At 37.8% G+C, this 22,825-nt stretch overlaps 1 protein-coding gene and 1 long non-coding RNA gene across 5 annotated transcripts in view; one reads left to right on the top strand and one right to left on the bottom strand.

Annotated features, from left to right (window-relative positions):
• Positions 1 to 22,825, top strand: part of LOC103909099 (uncharacterized) — a 502,230-nt gene that overhangs the window by 251,020 nt on the left and 228,385 nt on the right. The window lies entirely within an intron of this gene.
• The window catches only part of fermt2 (FERM domain containing kindlin 2), a 95,537-nt gene that overhangs the window by 11,327 nt on the left and 61,385 nt on the right, over positions 1 to 22,825 (bottom strand). For 2 of the 4 annotated variants that reach the window (XM_005158915.6, NM_001256215.1), the window contains 9 exon segments: positions 15,857 to 16,082; positions 14,635 to 14,737; positions 12,901 to 13,008; positions 9,642 to 9,776; positions 7,360 to 7,409; positions 4,843 to 4,967; positions 4,654 to 4,760; positions 2,831 to 3,049; positions 115 to 135 (listed from right to left, as the gene is read on the bottom strand). In XM_005158915.6, coding sequence (XP_005158972.1) covers positions 115 to 135; positions 2,831 to 3,049; positions 4,654 to 4,760; positions 4,843 to 4,967; positions 7,360 to 7,409; positions 9,642 to 9,776; positions 12,901 to 13,008; positions 14,635 to 14,737; positions 15,857 to 16,082 — 1,094 coding nt within the window. 4 annotated transcript variants of the gene reach the window in all.

Raw genomic sequence — 22,825 nt, 5'->3', positions numbered from 1 at the left:
CCAGGCGTCGGTGAGCGACAGCTATAAATGCTAAAGTGGTTAATGGAAAGAGCAGTGGAGTAAAACAGCACCAGTGTTAGTGAGGCGTGGACATTTAGCAGCTGTCAAACTTACCAAGTCCCTGACAAAGCCTGGCTGAAGAGTGTGGAAACAGGAAGAGGAAACAAAGGGGAAAAGCAAATAAATGAACAAGGCAGCAAAAACGAGGAGAAAAACTCAATCAAAAGCGCTGTTGATGAACAGCGAGAGAAGAGGGCGGGGTGCACGTGTGTGTGAGTAAACAGCAGGACAGAGCACACAAAGGAATACACACACACTACTTTCATTTCAAACTGACCACAAAAACAGTGTTATGCTTTTTGGCAATACAAAAAAATACATCGATTTTTTTATATACATTGCTCAGCAAAAAATACAAAATAAATAAAATAAAATTAGCATAAATTTTTTTTTTCAATATCTCAAATCAACAATTCTTAAAAGTCTAGACAGTGCAGAACTTTGGAAAAGTGGGCTTCAGAGTTCATGGTTGAGCAGTAGTTTATGATTAACGCGATTGTTTTAATCCCACTTCAGACCACACACGCTTCAGTACGCCAGGTGGCGCCACACACACACTTACATCCCCAAAACACACCACTTGGATGACTGTGTATCCGCTGTGCTGGACGGTAAACTCTAAAAGGGATACAGCTGTGGATGCAACATCAATATAGCGTCATGTTTGCGATACTGTACAACAATTATTCATACTTTTATGTTACTGACAGGATTTGGTTCAGGGTTGGGTAAGGTCTAGACAATAATAAAAGACAATTTAATGGGTAATTTAATGAATAATATGAATAATATTCTGTATAATTACTGTTTTAGGTTACTAGGAGGGTTGGGGTAGGGGTAGAGACGTTAATAAAAGGTAATGGGGTATATGCCGAAACATGCTAAAAGGACTTTTAATTTGCCAGTAACCTGGGTTAAGCGCTTCCAGCTAATTGAATGCCAATGTAAAATCCGGTGTGTTTAAGGTCTGTTTTCTTTAAAAATCAGCGATCTCCACTAGCTGAGTGATATCCGATTTAAAGTGGATCTCAGATTGTACAAGAAGCACTGCATTAAATTACATTTCCCCCCGCCATGTCTTTATAATATGAGCATTTATTTTACCCCAGTATATTCAATGGAGCTTCTGCGTTAGCCTGCCGATTCTGACGGGCACGTGCGAGTAAACAGCTTTTTGTCTCGTTTTACGCTTGAGCAACCAAATAAATGCTAAAGTTTATTGAACTGGATGTATTTTAATGACATTACAGCATTGATGCTGTATAAGGAACCGTATAAAATGGAAAAAAGTTCACAATAACAGGAATAATAACAATAATATCAATAATACTCTGTATATTTACTGTTTTAATGTTACTGTGAGGGTTGGGGTAGGGGTAGAGGTTAATAAAAGGCAATTTAATGGGTAATTTAATAAATAATATGAATAATACTCTGTATAATTACTGTTTTAATGTTATTTTGAGGGTTGGGGTAGGGGTAGATGTTGTTGATAAAACACAATTTAATGGGTAATTTAATAAATAATATGAATAATACTCTGTATATTTACTGTTTTAATGTTATTGTGAGGGTTGGGGGTAGGGGTAGACGTTAATAAAACACAATAAATGGGTAATTTAATAAATAATATGATTAATACACTGCTCTATATAATTACTGTTTTAATGTTACTGTAAGGGTAGGGGTAGACGTTAATTAAAGGCGATTTAATGGGGTATTTAATAAATATTATAAATAATACTCTGTATAATTACTGTTTTAATGTTATTGTGAGGGTTGGGGTAGGGGTAGATGTTAATAAAAGTCATTAATTAAGTCATAGTCATTAATTAAACACAATTATTGTTAATAAAACAATAATTGGGTAATTTAATAAATAACTCTTGTTAATTTCTGTCTGCAGCTGTATCCTTTCTGGCAACAGCTGTGCTGGTCTTTTATGGTTTAACAAGTCTGAAAGTGAGAAACTGATTTCTCTTCAATTCCCAAAGTTTAATGCATCCTCTGAGATTCAAATTCCTCAGGGAGCCCTTGAAGGAAAGATATCGAGCTTGTAAACGCATCGATAAAAGCGTTCAGAATGAATCTGGACTCTGCAGCAGCTCTCATAAATAAACTGCTGTGTTCTTCCCAGACTGTGTCTCTACATTCCCAGGCACGGCTGGTTTCCTGTAGGCTCTTCTTCCCGCCTGTTTGTGGAGCTCCGCCCACTCGCCGGAGCGGAGAGATGGAGGACAGGAAGCCCAGACCATCCCCCAGCCCAGCATCAGCGGACCACTGTAAGAGGACACCAGCAGCCTTCTGTGCACTCACACACACACACACACACACACACACACACACACACACACACACACACACACACACACACACACACACACACACACACACACACACACACAGACTAATGCAAATGCAGCCATACAAAGATGTACAGACACACAGTCACCACATACACACATATCACAGATCTACACAAACACACAAACCAGACAAACAGACATGCAAAAACACACACATCCTCCCCAACTTTCCTCTTGTTTTTGACTCGAGCCCTGTATATTCACAGCACTGCAGCGGGAGCTATCTTTTGGACAATTAGGGTTATGTGACATATTTAACATTTAATTAATGCAACATTAGATTAATATCAAACTTTCATCCATCATTAAATAAATAAAAACAGACCAGATCAGTTATTTTCAGTGCTTTAACCTGCTGTTCAGGATTGGTTTCATATATTGATTGATTTCTATCCTGCATTTACCTGCTTGTTCTTGTATTTCTTCAGGTATCGTGGAGACACCAGACACTCAGGGTTGATGTCGGTGGTGATGGGCTCGATGATCTGCGGATCAGGATTCATGTGCTGCATCTTCAGGAAGGACAGAATGTTCTGGACCTCCAGATTGTAGGAACTGTCCGCCATGGTCTTCCCTTTAGAGGCCAGACGGCAGGCGGCCATCCACTGAGCGTACTGCTTCTCCTGCAGCACAGACATAGCAGAACATCCTCTGAGTCACACTGCTTGGATTTACAGTCACTGCTATAACTCCAGCAGATTCTCAATTACTTTCATTTCTGGAGTGATCCTTTTGCATTTTAATGTAAATCATTCTAGTAATTGTGTTGTTTGCTTTTGTCAGTGTAATGCATTTATTTTTAGGAAATGAAAGGCCACTTTGGCAACTTGGGAATTACAAAACTGCACCCTGAGAAATAGGATATATAGTAATTGTATTGTAATAATACTACTACTAATAATAATAATTATTATTATTAATTATTATTATTAGTAGTAGTAGTATCATCATCATTTTTATTAAATAAATAAATAAATAAATAAAAATGATAAACAAAAAAATATATATAATGTAACTCTGAATAAATAAATAAATAAATAAATAAATAAATAAATAAATAAATAAATAAATAAATAAAGTGATCCTGGACTTCAAAATAAATAAACAAACAAACAAACAAATTAATTTACAAACAAACATAAATAAAGTGACACCGGACCCCAAAACAAACAAACAAACAAACACATAAATAAATAATAAATAAAATAAATAAATAAAGTGACCCTGGTCCACAAAATAAATAAACAAACACATAAATAAAGTGACGCTAGACCACAAATTATTTAAGTAAACAAACAAACAAATAAAATAAATAAATAAATTGACCCTGTGTTACAAAATAAATAAAACAAACAAATAAAACAAACTAACTAACAAACAAATAAATAAATAAATAAAGTCACCCTGGACCACAAAATAAATAAACAAATAAAACAAACAAATAAAACTAACAAACTAACAAACAAACAAATAAATAAATAAAGTTACCCTGGACCACAAAATAAATAAACAAATAAAACAAACAAATAAAACTAACAAACAAATAAATAAATAATGTGACTCTGGACCAGATAAATACATAAATAATGTGACCCTGGACCACAAAATAAATAAATAAACAAACAATGAATGAATGAATGAATGAAAATAATAACGTGACCCTGGATTAGAAAAAAATGATAAATGAAAAAAATAAATAAAGTGACCTCGGACCACAAAACAAATAAACAAATCATTTAAAACAATAACGTCACCCTGGACAACAAAATAAACAAATAAATAAAGTTACCCTGGACCACAAAAGAAATAATAAATTAAGACCCTTGACCACAAAACCAAAAATAGTTTTAAAAGATATATATATATATATATATATATATATATATATATATATATATATATATATATATATATATATATATATATATTTATTTGAAATATGCAAAAATATTATAAATGTACAAATGATAGATTTCATTTATTTCAAAATTATACATTTCTTTCTCATATTCTGTATAATTACTGTTAATAAAGCGTGAAAAGTAGCAGGTTGAAGATGAAAAATATTAAACCATCCATAATTTTACTTCAGTTTTCAGGTGACGTGTGAATCTCAGTTTTAGAAATGGAGCAGTTTTGTGGTCCATAGTCATATAGAAAACAACAGCAACATTTGAAAACTCATGTTCATTTACAGTCTAAAACCACACCAAACCATCTCACTCACAGTATCACAGCGCAGCCAGATCTCATTCATGCCGTCTGCTACAGGAATTAGCAGCTTGATGTTGAATTTCTGCCCGGAGATGTTCACATCTGGCGTGACTTCACAGCCTGCGGAGAAACAGCGGATGAGCTTCAGTGTGTTTGTTGTGAAGGTGTGTGTTTGAGTTTGTGTGTGTGTGTGAGTGTGTACCTCTCAGGTTCATCTGGTGCGCTGGTGTGCCGTGCGCCTCCTCGCGGCTCTTATAGCAGGAGATGGTGATGTCCTTAAACGTGCACCAGTACTGCTTATAACCCTTTAGAGTCAGCTTCTTTGGTCTGAAATGAAAGCAACAGTGGGACAAATTAAAGAGGAATGACTTTCATTAGGGGCTTTCTCTTCTATACTCCCTCTCTGAATGAATCATTTACAGGAGACTTATTCAGAATGGATCATTTGAATGAGTGAATCATTTGCTGGAGACTCATTCTGAACAGACCATTTTGAATGAGTGAATCATTTACTGAAGACTCACTCTGAACGAATCATTTGAATCAGTGAGTTGTTTACTGTAGACCATGGGTCTCAAAATCAATTCCTGGAGAGCCGCAGCCCTGCACAGTTTTGCCCCAACCTTAATCAAACACAGCTGATCTAATAGTGTCTAGTCTTGAACACCATGATTAGTTTGATCAGCTGTGCGAAGCTGCCGCCCTCCAGGAATTGAGTTCGAGATCTATAAAGTAGACTTTTTCCGAATGGAATTATTTGAATTAATGATTCATTTACTGGGGGACTCACTCTGAACAGATCAGTTGAACGAATGAATCATTTACTGGAGGCTCACTCTGAACAGATCAGTTGAACGAGTGAATGATTTACTGGAGGCTCACTCTGAACAGATCATTTGAACAAGTGAATCATTTACTGGAGGCTCACTCTGAACAGATCAATTGAACGAGTGAATCATTTACTGGAAGCTCACTCTGAACAGATCAGTTGAACAAGTGAATCATTTACTGAAAGCTCACTCTGAACAGATCAGTTGAACGAGTGAATCATTTACTGGAGGCTCACTCTGAACAGATCAGTTGAACGAATGAATCATTTACTGGACGCTGACTCTGAACAGATCAGTTGAACGAGTGAATCATTTACTGGAAGCTCACTCTGAACAGATCAGTTGAACGAGTGAATCATTTACTGGAAGCTCACTCTGAACAGATCAGTTGAAAGAGTGAATCATTTACTGGAGGCTCACTCTGAACAGATCAATTGAACGAGTGAATCATTTACTGGAGGCTCACTCTGACCAGATCAGTTGAACGAATGAATCATTTACTGGAGGCTCACTCTGAACAGATCAATTGAACGAGTGAATCATTTACTAGAAACTCACTCTGAACAGATCAGTTGAACGAGTGAATCATTTACTGAAAGCTCACTCTGAACAGATCAGTTGAACGAGTGAATCATTTACTGGAGGCTCACTCTGAACAGATCAGTTGAACGAGTGAATCATTTACTGGAGGCTCACTCTGAACAGATCAGTTGAATGAGTGAATCATTTACAGGACGCTCACTCTGAATAGATCAGTTGAACGAGTGAATCATTTACTGAAAGCTCACTCTGAACAGATCAGTTGAACGAGTGAATCATTTACTGGAGGCTCACTCTGAACAGATCAGTTGAACGAGTGAATCATTTACTGGAAGCTCACTCTGAACAGATCAGTTGAACGAGTGAATCATTTACAGGACGCTCACTCTGAATAGATCAGATGAACGAGTGAATCATTTACTGGAGGCTCACTCTGAACAGATCAATTGAACGAGTGAATCATTTACTGGAGGCTCACTCTGAACAGATCAGTTGAACGAATGAATCATTTACTGGAAGATCACTCTGAAAGGATCAATTGAACGAGTGAATCATTTACTGGAGGCTCACTCTGAACAGATCAGTTGAACGAGTGAATCATTTACTGGAGGCTCACTCTGAACAGATCAGTTGAACGAGTGAATCATTTACTGAAAGCTCACTCTGAACAGATCAGTTGAACGAGTGAATCACCTCCAGGAATTGAGTTTAAGACCTATGAAGTAGACTTTCTCCGAATGGATTATTTGAATTGCTGAATCATTAACTGGAGACTCGCACTGAATGGTTCATTTGAATCAGAGAATGAGTTGCTGACTTGTTCACAAATGTCAGTCTAATTTACAAATGAACTGTTCAATGCCATTTGTGAACCAATTTAACAGGCTAACTGATCTGAATTCAACAGCACTAGCTCATCTCTGATCAGGTCACAATTTCAACCTAATTAAATACAGATACTTTATATATGTACTTTAAATAAAAATACTCTGGTCAGTACTACAGGTACATTCAGGCCACTACAAACACTGCACTTCATTTTCCAGACACTATTTACATGTTATATACCCTAATACAGACATGTCCAAGCTTGGTCCTGGAGGGCCGGTGTCCTGCAAAGTTTAGTCCCAACCCCAATCAGACACACCTGGGCTAGCTAATCAAGCTCTCACTAGGCTTTCAAGAAACATCCTTGCAGGTGTGTTAAGGCAAGTTGGAGCTAAAATCTGCAGGACACCGGCCCTCCAGGACCAAGTTTGGACACCCCTGCCCTAATACATGGACATTCTATATATGTTTTATTTTTTTTGCTAGGCATACGAGAACAAAAAGGATCGATTTGAACTCACTTGAAGACTTTGACGTAGTCGGCCAGTTCAGGAATGGATGTGATGTCACCCTGAGAGCACAAAGAGCATCAGTAAAGCTATAAATAAAGCTGTTTGCATAACACTGACAAAAATCTCATAAGCACAGTCCACAGAACAGCTGCACGACGCTCACGTTACAGACGAGCAATGAGCAGATCGCAACACACAGCCTTGAATGGAGTTTTTCACAATTTCTTTTATATTATCGCAGCATGTTTACTATGATTTACAGTATCTTTCCTCAATCGCTGCACTCAAAAACCAGCTGATATGACTTATTTTATGATGATCGACGAATATAATTGCTGAGAGATTTTATTAATGTAAAACAAGTGCATAAAGCAAATCAAAACACTATTATTTTTGTCATTGGTTAATCCCGTATATGAAATGCTTTTAAAGACTGAATGCCTTGAATATTTTATGTAAAGGCTGCACAATGTTGGTTTTCCTCATAAAATATTGTGGTGAATTTTAAAACACGAATTCAAAGCTTATTCATTTTAAACTTGTATGATATTCATGCAATTCTGTATTTTGTAACAGACACAGAGGTAAAACTCTGTGAAATATAATATACAATATAATATACAGTCCCACTTTATATTAAGTGTCCTTAACTACTATGTACTTGCATCAAAAATAAATACAATGTACTTACTGTGTGTATAATGTATTTGAGAACACTTGTGGTGCTCTTGAGTTGGGTTACGGACAGGTTTGGTGGTATGGGTGGTTTCAGGTGTAAGGGATGGTCAACAGTGTATTTACAAATGTAATTATTGAAGTTAATTACAGATGTAATTACATACAGGTATTTAATCAAGCATAAGTACACAGTAAATACATGTATTTACACAATAAGTACATTGTGACAAACTATTAATTCCTGTGTAAGTACATATTAGTTAAGGCCACTTAATATAAAGTGGGACCTAATATACAGCAAGTCTCTCCGTCCACACTACACCACTGAAAACCCACATCACGTGACCACACACCCTCTGGCATGTGCTGTAGTGTATGTGAACGTCTGAGCTCCAGGCAGTCAACGGGTGCTTTGAGCACAGAACCCGCGGTTGAGAGCTACACACGTCGGACAGTTCAACAAGGATCTTTTGCTGGATCTCATCTCACTATAGTTGTTAAACGTAAAATTTTACTTATCTTGTCTCCATCTAACGACTCTTGGGCCTTTTGAACCCATTACTTGTTCTCAGGTAACATGATTTGGCTGAGCACAAAGACGTAAAAATATTATTAGCGCATACGCTAATTCTACACATTTGATCGATTGCTTGCTTTTATTTCCTATATAGTATAAACTTATTGTACGTTATTCTTTTATAACGGCCAATATTAATTATTAAAACTGATATTCAGCAAAAGACAGGGTATGTTTGGTATTTTAATTGAAAATGAAAGAAGGCAGTGATGTTATTGGCTCTGTTCTGTTATAAATATGCATTCAGCGAAGATGAAACTAATGCTGCTATACGGCACCTCAACATTTCTGGTGTCAGTTAAGTTAATATCAAAATAAAAATAGGCAGTTCCTCATATCATGTTTTCATTTTATTTGTTAAGATGATTTGAATAATAATGTTATAAAGTAGCCGACACTTTTCCTTTTGAAGATTTACCCGACGTGTCCTCGGGAGTTTGTTTTCCATGTCAAATTTGTAAAAGTCTGAACTTAAGGAAAAGATGCAGGACTGAACTTTGTGTACTTAATATTGAGTATAAAGCCCCAAATCAGGTTGTGAATGTCTGCAGCCACAACTCAGGGCTCGGAAACTCATGGTTAGTGTGAACGGAAGGCAAAACGTACGCGTTTTAAATCTAAACGTATCAGTGTAAACAGGGCCTGAGTGTTCCTCACACAGGTGAGTGGGTTTTACAAACCACCTGTAGAAAACACACTCTCTCACCTCTCTGACACTTTAATCCACGCTTGTTCCAGTTTTTGCACATTTGCACCAGACACTTACAATCCCTCCATATCTCTGAATGAAAACATTGAGCATTTATGAAGTGTGCCTCGCACAGGTGAGAGGGCCTAACAAACCACCTGGAGAAAAACACTTCTCTCTCGGAAAAAGAAAAGCACTAACCGCTCCATTTTATAACCAGCACTTGTTGTGCGTTTCGCTTCTTGTCGAATTGTGAATTATAAGTCGCTTTGGACCAAAGCGTTTGCTAAATGACTGAACGTAAAAGTAAATGTACATGGCAGGAGTGCTGAAAGTGTGTTGTCGCACCAGTGTGTTGGAGGTTTTTCCTCCTTCCAGAGTGATCTCCAGATCTGACAGAGCGGCGTCCACCTCGTCCACCTCCTTCTCACTGTTGTTCATGTGATTGTCTGAAGACATGATGGAGAGCTTGTTGATGTGGTACTGCAAAAGAAAAAACACACAATCAAAATAAATGTACTGCAATATAAAGAACGCAGTGTTTTCCCAACCATTTTATTTTCTAATTCACATTTAAGTTAATTGTTATAACAGTATTTTCTTAACAGCAAGTCCAAACTAAAATGCCAATTCTTAAACGCTTTAATTGGGAATTAGTCCGTTTCAATATGTTTAAAACAGATAAAACTGAATTTGGTACATTGCGGCTAATTTGTACATTTATTAAGCATTTTATTAAAGTATTTTTCAATTGTTTTCACACACAATCAAAGTCCAGGGGCCTCATTTATCAATGCTGCGTACGCACAAAAACTTTGCGTATGCCAGGTTTCACGCTCAAGTTTGGATTTACTAACGATGAAATGAAAATGAGAATGTGCGTTGATCCACACCAACTTCATGTCTGGCGTACGTGCATTTCTTGTGTGTGTTCGTTTTATTTACATTGACAACAACTAGAGGTAATTGTGTTACTGCACACTACAAAGTATCCTACCCAATTAACCTGTACCGCATCTTTGGACTGTGGGGAAAACCGGAGCACCTCGGGAGAACATGCAAACTCCACACAGAAACGCCAACTGAGCCGAGGCTCGAACCAGTGACCTTCTTGCTGTGAGACGACAGCACTACCTACTGCGCCACTGCAACGCCTTCATAGTACTAATGGGCTATATATGCACAGCCAATGTTTTTCAGCCAATGATAAACTTCCAGTGAAAGCTTAATGTGACTATTTTCAATTTCACAAGGTCTATTTTACAGCATTGATGTTGTAATGTATTTACAATCCATAAAGTTAAATGGACTTAAGCATTCATTTAATTGTTGAAGCGTAAAATGTGATGTTAAAGGGGCCGCTAGTGTATTTTACAGACATGGCAGGGGAAAATTTCATTTAAATGCAGTGCTTGTTGTCTGAGACCCACGTTACATCATATATCTAACAGACAATGAAGATGACTCATTTTTAAAGATATCAGATCTTAAATGTGGCAATTTTATAATGGGAAGACAGTCCACTGGAATCCCTGGGACTAAAAATTAAGAGTCTGTCTGTGTGCATATACCCCATTCCAGCACTGAACAGCTTGGGAACAGGTGTAGATGCACAAACAAACACTGATGACAGCCTCAATCTCAAACTGCAGACTCCTGGTGCCTGTACCATGAAGCTGGATTAGCTGTCTAGCCAGATAAGTTTGAGTTTAGTTTGCACCAATTCTAGGTTTTCGTACCATGAAGGTTGGTTTTGCGTCATGGCAAAACAACAGCATAAACTACTGTGACGATGATTACCTCAGGTACTGATTATGGGCTTTGCTCAGTGTTCAATGCTACCAATCACATTTGTGACTTTCATTTTCACAGCGTCCGCTAGTTATTTTATTTTCAAGATCTGAGGTGAACTATCTTCTGCTTTTTAGTAGTACATCATTAAATGTCACGTAAAATGGTGTTCAAACTCACATCGGTAGCATTTAACACTGAATAAAGCACATAATCAGTACCTGAGCTGATCGTTGTCATGGTACTAGATGCGGTTATTCAGCCGCGACATCACAGAAATAGACATTTAATTCGTCGCTGACGTAGATAAACAGAACAAAAACGTATTTCAACATAACAAAAAGTTTGCTTTTATTGCGTGTTCTGGCACTGCATGTAGTTGCGGTGTAACGATGGTAGCAGTTAGTGTGTGAATGCCAGGTTGATTTCTCTCTAGTTAACAGACTGGCTAAAGTTAGAGCTGCTGATGTGTGACGGGGGTGAGCTCTTCTACCCAGAGACTCTTGACCAGTGCGGACGGACGGGGAGGGACAGAGCTGACCAATTTAAACCTGCTGTGTGTAAACAGTGAAAGTGGAGACCGGCGATACGCTGAACACGACACCTGCTCAGTGTGTGTGTGTGGGGTCCTTCAGCAGACGCTGCTCTATATTTACATGACGTGAAGACAGTGAGGCGTCCTGAGGTGTTGTCACTCAGCATTTATGAGCCTCTGAAATAGCCTATCATCAGCGGCCAAAGGGCCAGAGAAAACACACACACATTTGCATAATGTCAGCAAATGCAGAGCAGTTGGTTACACAAAAGCAGTGTGGGCTTTTAAACTGGATTAACAAATGCTGCAAGAATGTTACAAAATAAACAGCTAATGCAATGTTTATGTTGAGCTGAGATCGACACATGCTCTTGAAGTTAATGCAGAGCGGATGATCAACATCAACAGCCTGAGGTATCAAGACATTTGTGCTGCCCATTACATTACAAACCACAGGAGAGGGACAATTCTCCAGCAGGATAGCGCTCCTTCTCATACTTCAGCCTCCACATCAAAGCTCCTGAAAGCAAAGAAGGTCAAGCTGCTTCAGGATTGGCCAGCCCAGTCACCAGAATGAATGTTATTGAGCATGTATGGGGTAAAATGAAGGAGGAGGTGTTGACGATGAACACAAAGAGTCTTGATGAACTCTGGGAGTCCTGCTGAACGCTTTCTTTGCCATTCCAGATGACTTTATTAATCAGCCCTCCACATCAAGAGAAGTCAACTGAGGTGGCTCGGGCATCTGTTTCGGATGCCTCCTGTATGCCTACCTAGGGAGGTTTTCCAGGCATGTCGCACTGGGAGGAGGCCTCAGGGAAGACCCAGGACACGCTGGAGGGTCTATGTCTCTCGGCTGGCTGGAGGAAGTGTCTGGGGAGAGGAAAGTCTGGGGTTCTCTCCTAAGACTGCTGCCCCAGCGACCCGGCCCCTACACTGCTATGGCCATTCTAGCAGTTAGACAATTCTGTTAGATAGTGTTAAATGTAATTAAACGGTCTTTCAATTAATGTCAATGACAACGACAACCCTGTTCTGCAGAACGCAACAAATTTAAATAATTAAATCCAGGTAAGCTTGTTAAACATTCAGCCTTTCTGAGCGTCTGAAACAGCACGGTGATCGTCGGCCAAAGGTCCAAACGTTTGCCCACTGCTGATGCTGTGCAGTCTGGCACACAGCCCATCCAATTCATTAGCAGGACGAGAGGACCTGAGTGAAGACTGCCAGCTGTCAGACTACAGGCTTACACAGCACTCCTGCATTCACACACACACACACCTGCAGCGCGGCGAACATCATCATCTCCTCCTCGGTGCACTCGATCTCCTCCAGCAGGATAGCCCACTTGGCCTGTTCATACAGCTGGTTGACTCTGATGGCGTCATACTGCAGGACACACGCACACACACTCTGATTATACAGTAGTGGTCAAAACACTGCAATAAGTCAGATTGTTGAAATATTTCTTAGAGAAGCCCAATAAAGGGGGCTGTATTTATTTGATCGTAAAGCATTTCAGTTTATAAAATAAATAAATAAATAAATAAATAAGTACATAAATAAATAAATATATAAGTAAATAAATAAATAAATAAATAAATAAATAAGTAAATATATAAATGAATAAATAAATAAGTAAATAAGTAAATAACTATATAAGTAAGTAAATAAATAAATAAATAAGTAAATAAATAAATGAATAAATAAATAAGTAAATAAGTAAATAAATATATAAATAAGTAAATAAATATATAAGTGAATAAATAAATAAATAAATAAGTAAATAAATAAATGAATAAATAAATAAATAAGTAAGTAAATAAATAAATTAAAAAATTAAAAAATGAATAAATAAATAAATAAATAAATAAATAAACAAACAAATAAACAAATAAATAAATGTTATAGTTGTTTGTTGTTGTGTATTGTTCTGTTGTTGTGTGCTATTAAGGAGAAGCATTGTTTTATTGTTGTTTTATACTGTTGTAGCAGCTTGAGTGTAAGAAAGATGCATAACAAATAAAATGTATACTAATTAATATTATTATTGATTAAAAACAGAGTTATAACAGGAATACTGCGAAAGAAAGACTTTTTTATTTGTGTATGTATATATATATATATATATATATATATATATATATATATATATATATATATATATATATATATATATATATATATATTGTAAAATGTGATTTATTCTAGTGATTTAAAGCTAAATTTTCCCTTTAGAAATGACTTTAATATACTCATCTAATAATGGCACTTCATTATTCATGAAGGCTGCATTAAATCAGGGATCACCAAACTTGTTCCTGGAGATCTGGTGTCCTGCAGATTTTAGCTCCAGCCCTAATCAAACACACCTGAACAAGCTAATCAAAGTGTTACTATGGCTGCGTCTGAAACCGCCTACTACTCAGTAGGTACTGCATTTGAATTTAAACGTACCACTCGGCCGTTAGAAAAGTACGTTCTATACAGTACGAATGTGAAAAGTATGAATGGAATTCAGATGTACTACATCCGCAATTTGGTAATGGTCACGTGACCTAACTGCGTCATTTGCGTCGCTTTACTCCCATTCAGGAATTCTCTCGCGGGGCATTATGGGATAGGGCAGCGTGCTTGGGATCCGACGTCATCCGGGTACTTCTCGCATACTGATTTTCGAATTCTATGAATTCGGACATACTACTCGGCTCGCATACTGATTTTAGCGTACTGTATAGTATGGAAGTTTGCGGTTTCCGCAGCTCATGTATACTTGAAACTCCCAGACAGGTGCATTTCCAATTGCATAAGATATTCTAGTCCAGTCCAAATCTGAGCATTTCTGATCTGGTCTCCAATTGTAAAGGACAAAACAATAGCAAATGACTTTAGAAACCAATGTAACCAATGTAGCTGCATTACACAGTGAAGACATTAATAACATATAACAATAATGATCATATTTCAGCTAAAATAGTGATCGTAGCTCATGTGAGAAGCATGAAGCACACTGACCTTCGGGTTGAGGTCAAAGAAGCTGTGATACTTGAACCGGAGCAGCAGCACTTCGTTCTCCTTGACATCCTGCTCCATTAGAGATCTGGAGGAGTCCAACCACCTGCAAACACAGAGGAGCAGCAATGAAAGCCCTCCGCCATCAGCATCCAGCAAACATGTGCATCTCAAAAACTATACGATACGCTGAGCTCAGGTATAGGTTTTGTACTCTGCATCGGCCGATACGCTGAACTATGGTATCGGTTTGGTACTTGGCATTGGCTGATACGCTGAGCTCAGATATCAGTTCAATACTCTGTATCGGCCAATACGCTGAGCTTAGGTATAGATTTTGTACTCCGTATCGGCCAATACGCTGAGCTCAGGTATCGGTTCAGTACTTTGTATCAGCCAATATGCTGAGCTCAGGTATAGGTTCAGTACATGGTATCGGCAGATACGCTGAACTCTGGTATCGGTTCAGTACTTGGCATTGGCTGATACGCTGAGCTCAGGTATCAGTTCAGTACTCTGTATCGGCTGATACGCAGAGTTCACGTATCGGTTTAGTACTCGCTTTCGGCCAATATGCTGAGCTCAGGTATCGGTTCAGTACTTGGTATCAGCCAATATGCTGAGCTCAGGTATCAGCTTAGTACTCACCATCGGCCAATAGGCTGAGCTCAGGTCTCGGTTTATAACTCGGCATCAGCCAATACACTGAACTCAGGTATCAGCTTATTACTCGTATCGGCTGATACACTAAGCTCAGGTATCGATTTATTACTCTGTATCGACTGATACGTTGAGCTCAGGTATCGGTTTAGTATTAGACATCGGCCAAAATGCTGAGCTCTGGTATTGGTTCAGTACTCTGTATCGGTCGATATGCTGAGCTCAGGTATCGGTTCAGTACTCTGTATCGACCCGTACGTTGAGCTCAGGTATCGGTTTAGTATTCGACATCGGCCAAAACGCTGAGCTTTAGTACTGGTTCAGTACTCTGTATTGGTCGATATGCTGAGCTCAGGTATCGGTACATTACTCTGTATCAACCGATACCCTAAGCTCAGGTATCAGAATCATTTCATAAAGAAAAAAAAGGGCATCAGAACATCCCTAAAGCAAACCAAATCAACTAGCCAGACCGACCGAACAATAAAGCCCAATGGCTGACCATTGGCTTGGTATGTCCGAGCACTAAAATCAACCTCTGTACACCACCTCTGTCTAAACTCACCCCTGGTTGATCTTGGCCTTGTCCAGGAGGGACTGTGGTTTGTACATCTTGACCAGGATGTCTGGCGAGGTGATGGGCTGGCTGACAGCAAGGATGCTGGGATTGCCTTCTGACAGAGGGCTGTCTCCAAACCAGGCTGAGGTGGGGGAGAGAGGACTGCCGTCTCGAGAGTCGTAGGTGGGCGTCATGGTCTTACTGTAGAGTCCAGGACTGGAATAGATGCTCCCTGAAATGAAAGATGTCCATTAGTGAACACTCAGAGGAGCAGTACAGCAATCATATGAAAAGAAGGTCTGGGCGGAATGACATGTTTTTTGACAACGGGAATGTGCAAACCAGCAGGAAAGTGGTTTATTTTTGTAAACAGGACTTAACTGTAGTGTGCTTTTAAAAGCTTCCAGTATGGACCCTTTTCACATTTCCACACAGGGTTGTCTGTATGGAGCCAGATCAGTCTCAAAAATACAATTACAAAATATAATTCAAACTTGCACTGCACCAAAAGAATTTAAAACAAACAATTGCTAACAGATTAACAAGCTTAATTTACTTTATTTTGATATATTTCCTTTCATATACATTTATATACTTTTGCTTCTTCTTTGTAAAATGACTCCCAATTTCACAATTTTTAAGCGCACTGGAAAAACAAAGATAAAACTAAAGCCAATACAGAGTAATCACTGCATTTATGCAGTGAAAAATACACATATTACGTTTAATTTCATTGATAATACAAGAATAGACGTACTAAAATCTGGAAGAGTATCATCACAATATATGAAAAGGGCCCATTTACCAGAGGTCAGCAGTCAAAGGTGCATATACCACAATCCACTGCAATTTTCGTTGTTTTTGTACTGATCTTATTTATGAACGATCTTATTTATTGGTTTGATACACTCTGAATATAAAGATGAGAAGTTTAACAAAATAATATTAGAGAAGACTAAATAGTTACACTGCAACAAAACAATTTGAACAGGGTTATGTTATGAAGAATCAACTTATGTTCCCATGGTTAGATTTTGTAACACCGCCATTCCACAGGTTTACCAAATGCAGTGACTGAAAACCACCATCAACAACACGTAAAACCATTGTTCACATGATCACCCATTGACATGACTGCACGTTTGTGGTGAAGGCAGCATGCAGGAGCACACACTGAGCACACACACACACACTCTAGCAGCCAGCAGCACCAGTGTCCGACAGCAGACCCTGCAGCGCTTATTATTATCAACACAGATCACCATAAATTCAGTACATTAGTACCCCCCCACAAACATTACAAAGTGCATTTGGAGTGTAAATAACTTGAGACTCATGGATGTTCATTTATACTATTACACGGCTGTCTGGAATACTTGTTTCTGATTGGTCAGTAGTGACATTCCAAGGTATGCTATTCCTAGAAAACAACCACTGAATAACACAGAATTATTAGGAAACTTCGAATCACAGTCATTGATTATGTAAACATACATACATCCACATTTATATGATCTACTAGTAGGTCAGTATATGAGTGATCATGCCAGTTTTGTTTCTGTCCGCTTTGCGTCTGAATAATGCGCAGGTTAGTGTATATTCCATCAGTTGTTTTTTTTTCTGTCAGCTTAGCATTTTGGACTGTTTGGTGCCATATTGTGTCTGAATAATGCGCAGGTAAGTGTATACTCCATCAGCTGTTTTAACTGTTTTATTTTCTGTCAGTTTTGCGTTTTCGACTGTTTGGCGCCTTCTTGTGTCTGAATAATGTGCAGGTTAGTGTATACTCCATCAGCTGTTTTTGTTTCTGTCAGCTTTGTGTTTTTGACTGTTTGGCCCCATCTTGTGTCTGAATATTGAGCAGGTTAGTGTATACTCCATCAGCTGTTTTCGTTTCTGTCAGCTTTGCGTTTTTGACTATTTGGCGCCATCTTGTGTCTGAATAATGTGCAAGTTAGTGAATACATTGTCAGCAGTCCTCATTTCTGTCAGAACTATGTAACTGTAACTAAACTATGACAGCTCAGGATAAAGTTTTAAGTCCTATTTTTATGTTTTGTGGCAAGTAGCAATTATACTAATATTAATAATAAGTGGGATAAAGTACATCCAGACAGTTGTTTTTGCAGAATAAAATCCTTTAGTCTCATACAATAATGCTCCCATTCACATCAGGCTGCTGATAAACACATTGGGCTTTATTCTGCGATAACAACCTCCTGGATGTACTTTATTTACTTGCAGTGTCAGCTCTTCTTCCGATACTGTGTACAAATCCCTACACAGGCCAACTATAACCTCAGTTTGGACATGACATTTAATGAACTACATTAATATAACAAATCCTTAAAGGCACAGTACATAACACTGTTCCACATATCCAAAAATAAAACACAAGAACAGTGTCATATATTTTGCTGTACATATGTTATTACACTATTGCAAATGTTTGGAAGGATGTTCATATCCAGAGAATGTATTAGTTCTAACTGGTGAGACAAAGTGTGTGTGCTCATGCTAATGACATCACACTCCCTCGATTTCAGGTTTGGTATTCTAGAAAACAGCGAAGCTTTAACTGACCCTGTTAGGCTTTGATCATTTTAGTGACTGTCGCTTTAAATTCAAATGAGGCGCTCTTTCCAAAAGAGGGCGAAGCTACAAATGCCTGTGTGTCAGCATAGTGGCAGATTCAAAAACAAGACTAACGTATTATGTTAATGAGGGATAGATGGTCTCTAATGGGCGGGGCTTTTCCCCTCTGATGACCCGTACAAAGGGAGAATGTCAATCAAAGTGTTTCTGCAGACTGTTTTGATCAAGTCTGATTATAAATAATAGAATTAATACATTTTGATCATTAGAAGGTGCTTATATTCACACACTGCTGCCACACAACTGTGTTTAAACCCCTTATAATAGGGATTTTTGCAATATAGGTGCCCTTTAAATAATTAACACATTAATTTTGATAAAACAAAATGAAAAAATTCATTGTTTTCTATCTAAATAGGACAAAAAAATACATTTATGTGCTTTTAGTAAAGCATAATTTATATATAAATAATAAGTTGGCATAAAAAATAGATATATTTTATTCTTTAATGCAAACAAATCCACTACTTTAAGAAAAAGATTAAACAAAACCTTGAGATTAGTAGAATTAAAAACATGGTTATGCCAAATAAACACTTCTAAAGAATTGACAGTCAGACCAAATGTCTGTCCTTGGACCAACAACGTCAAGTCAAGCCAGCTGAGCAAAGATGCAGTTTTACAGGGAAACACCATCAACATTACAAACGTGTTTACGGTCATGAAAAAAAAAAAATCACATTCTTCAGCAAGCACTTGATCAACACAGAAGCGCTCAAGCAAAGTGAAGCCACAGTCATGTGGGGAGACAGGAAGAGCTGGTGGGCTTTCAGAGGTCATGAGAAAACACAGAGGGGACGTGGGGGAGTCTTTCTCAGGAAGGGTTTCCACTCCCATCGGGGAACGGAGCATCGGCAGCGTTAGGATGTTTACTTGACTCTACGCACTGCTGAGGAATGTCAAATTAACTTCTAATCCACAAACAAACATCACGCTGATGCTTCAGCCACAGACTCGTGTCTGAAGGCTCATACAATTCAACAGACAGTGAGGGTGAGGGAACATTCACTCGCTCAAACGCCAAATGCCAAACCCGGATGCTAATCAAACTGGAAATGACAGCGTTTGCAAGGCAGCTTATTGTCAGGTCTTGCTAAAAATATTTTTAGTAATTTATTGCGAGTACAATCTGACTTTGCAGATAATGTCAGTCTTAAAAGTCCAATTGTTTTGGGGTTTATTGGAAGTAAGCTTGAAATTAAAGTTGCAATCGTCTTTTCTTCCCTATCATGATGCGCGGAGCCTGAAGTTAATAACTTATAATTACTTATAATAATGCTCTTAAGGATTTTGAAACCTGAAACACCCTCACACTCCACCCTCATCCCACATACTGTAAAAGAAAAATGGCCATGAACACAACTGTAAAAAATTACCCAAAATTCCCTGCATGACATTTGTTTGGCATTACTATGTGTTTTCCCTTGTGAGTGATGAGTATCATGTGGAATCTAATGGGGATAAACCAACACAATTTCACGGCAATTCGTAACTTTCTGATTTAGTGGCTAATTTGTATGAATTCGTACGATCTGATTCGTAAAATTTAGTATGATGTGCTCATCCCCCCAATGGGTTTAGGGGTGGGGTTAGGTGCCACACCTCCTTTTTAAAATCGTACAATTTCGTACGGCTGAACTCGTACGAATTCATACGGATTAGCCATTAAACTGGCAAAACGTAAAATACTTACGTTTTCTCGTGAGATCAGGCCGGATAAACAGTGTTAATTGCATTATTTTAGTGTCATATATGCAACCATGATGGTGTAGTTGAGCATTTTCTATGTGTATATTTATGTTTCTCTGCTTGTAGAGAAGCTGTTTGTGATGAGCTTTGACACTTCACCACATGTTTTTGATGGTGTTTATTAGGGATGCAACAATACAGTTAGCGCACGGTTCAATACATACCTTGGTTTTTTAACACGGTTTTCGGTTCGGTTCTCATGGCTTGATACGCATTTTATTTTTTATTTATTTATATATATATATATATTTTTTTTTTTTTATATTTTCTATAGGCAATAGGAACAGTAGGAGTTCAAGGAGAAAAAAATAAAAACGATTATTGCAATACTAGTTCCTATTGTATTGTATCAAAAAAATCTCACAGCTGCTGGTAGCCCATGTACAAAGTGGGGAACACATAAATTCCAACATTTTGAAAATAAACATACATAGGAAGTTAATAAAGATTTGTACTTCAGTAAACATAAATAAACCATCTTAATTATCTCTGTGCTTAAAAAAGGTGCGAGACTGTAGTCTGTAACGCGGATCGAGCGCTTTTATAAGATGACAAAGGTCCGCATCTCCAATCACCGAAAACGGCTGCAAATCTTTAGCAATAAACACCCGCACTGCCTGAGCGAGGGATTGTTGCTGTTTGGAGGACTTTACTACCTTCTCTGCTATCCTGCCTTCAGACAGTGATATTGCTGGGTGATGCCGCTGCAGATGTGCAGTCATGCTTATACGTGTAAAACAACTTTAAAACTTTAAAGCACAGTGATTGGATATTTACTTGCGGGGAGGAGTTTCCTCATCTCAGCTCATAGATTTACAGGCACTCACAGTCAATTCGGGGAGATATAAAACGCACATAAATTATTTAAACGCAAAACCGAGAAAACCACAATTCACAAGCACGTATTGAACCGTGGAGGTCATACCGTACGGTTCAATATTATATTGAGAACCATGGCATCCCTAGTGTTCATATCGGTGTATTATAAAAGGTACAATGTAGATGTTAATACTTAAAAGCATTGGTGTACTAACATTGAATTTATTAAGGAAATAAAATAAATCACAGTAAATTTTCAAATGTTCCAAATGATTTTACATTTTTAATGCAACAAAAATATCAGATTTGGGCAAAAAAATTAAAATAAACTACAATTATTTGAGCATATCTGGCTGAAGAAAGCCTCCTTACCTGACATTCCTGAATTAACCTGCTTTATCATAACCTTCAAAATGGAGAGGTTTGCTTGATTCATCACATTCAATGTAGACTGCAAGCTTACAAGTTGGATATAATATTTTTTTCTGTGGCACAATTTTAAGGTAAGCAATCTATTTCTAATTTGCTTGCTGAATGTGTACTTATTGTATCATTAATCTCTCAAAGTTTACCTTCATTTGACTTCCCCTCTATTCTTGCCTTGCAAGCGCCGCTATTTCTCTCAACACACTTCTACGGAATAAAGCAGCGTGTAGCAGGAACGTTTTCTCCTGTTGAAGATGCATTAAATGTAACACCTGTTCAATTCAAACACATGCTATTCCCACATTTTCTCTCACATGACGAAGTTTTCCTCATCAGCACCCATAAGAAAATTGGGAAAATGGTCTAACATGTACATCCAATTATGTGATCCTGGACCACAAAACTAGTTTCAAGAGTGCATTTTGCCAATAGCCAAAAAATTTTATAATAGATTTCTATTTTTTCAAAAATCACTGGAAAATTGAGTAAAAATCATGAAAAATAAAACAGATTGTAAATTTTCGACGGTAAATGAATCAAAACTCAAATTTTGATTAGCAAACTATTTTGTACCCTCAGATTTGAGATTTTACAAATACACTGTAAAAAGTGATGTTACTTTACCTCAAATAGTGAGTAAACCTCTTGCCTTAAAAGCAACATGCTAAAGAGTGAGTAAACCTGTTGTAATGCGGAACAGTTTGGTAGATTTTTTTATGATTATGCAAACTTCATTTACTTCATAATTTAAAGGCAGGCTTACACACTTTAGGGAAAGTCAAATAATCGCTTATAAAGCAAAAGGTTTAATAACTTTTTTTTTTAAGTAATGTCAACTAATCAACTTTTCACAGAGTTTCAGTATCTCAGTCAAACGCTGGATAAATCATAACAAACCATATATCCAAAAAAAAAATCTTATTCACCTTTGAAGTGGTCCGGGGTCACTAAAGGCTCTGGTATACTTCAAAACAAAGTTTGATTTGTTCTTCATTTGATGCCAAAAAGAAGTTTAAAACGCTGAATGAAGATATACTGTTAACGAACCTTCCGACAACCACCAAAGTGCAGTGGGCTGGGTTGTAGAGGTGCCGCAATGCTTGAGTGTACTCTGCTAAACACAACAACAATGGCGGCTGAGAGAGAAGAACAGTTTTATAAACATCTAACAAATGTCACATTGCATTCTCCAGCCCCCAGCGCCTAGACTGCAGCTCTGCGCAGAAAGATTGGCCCGAGGAGAAATAATTGTGCTCAGAGCCTGGTTTCTCTCAAGGTTTTTTTTTTCACTTTGGTCAATTGGTGAAGTTTGTTCCTTGCCACTGT

This window comes from Danio rerio, chromosome 17 (genome assembly GCF_049306965.1).
Source record: "Danio rerio strain Tuebingen ecotype United States chromosome 17, GRCz12tu, whole genome shotgun sequence".
In the NCBI taxonomy this organism is placed as follows: domain Eukaryota; kingdom Metazoa; phylum Chordata; class Actinopteri; order Cypriniformes; family Danionidae; genus Danio; species Danio rerio.
Note: the sequence above shows the minus strand (reverse complement) of the source record. Positions and strands in the feature narration are given on the sequence as shown.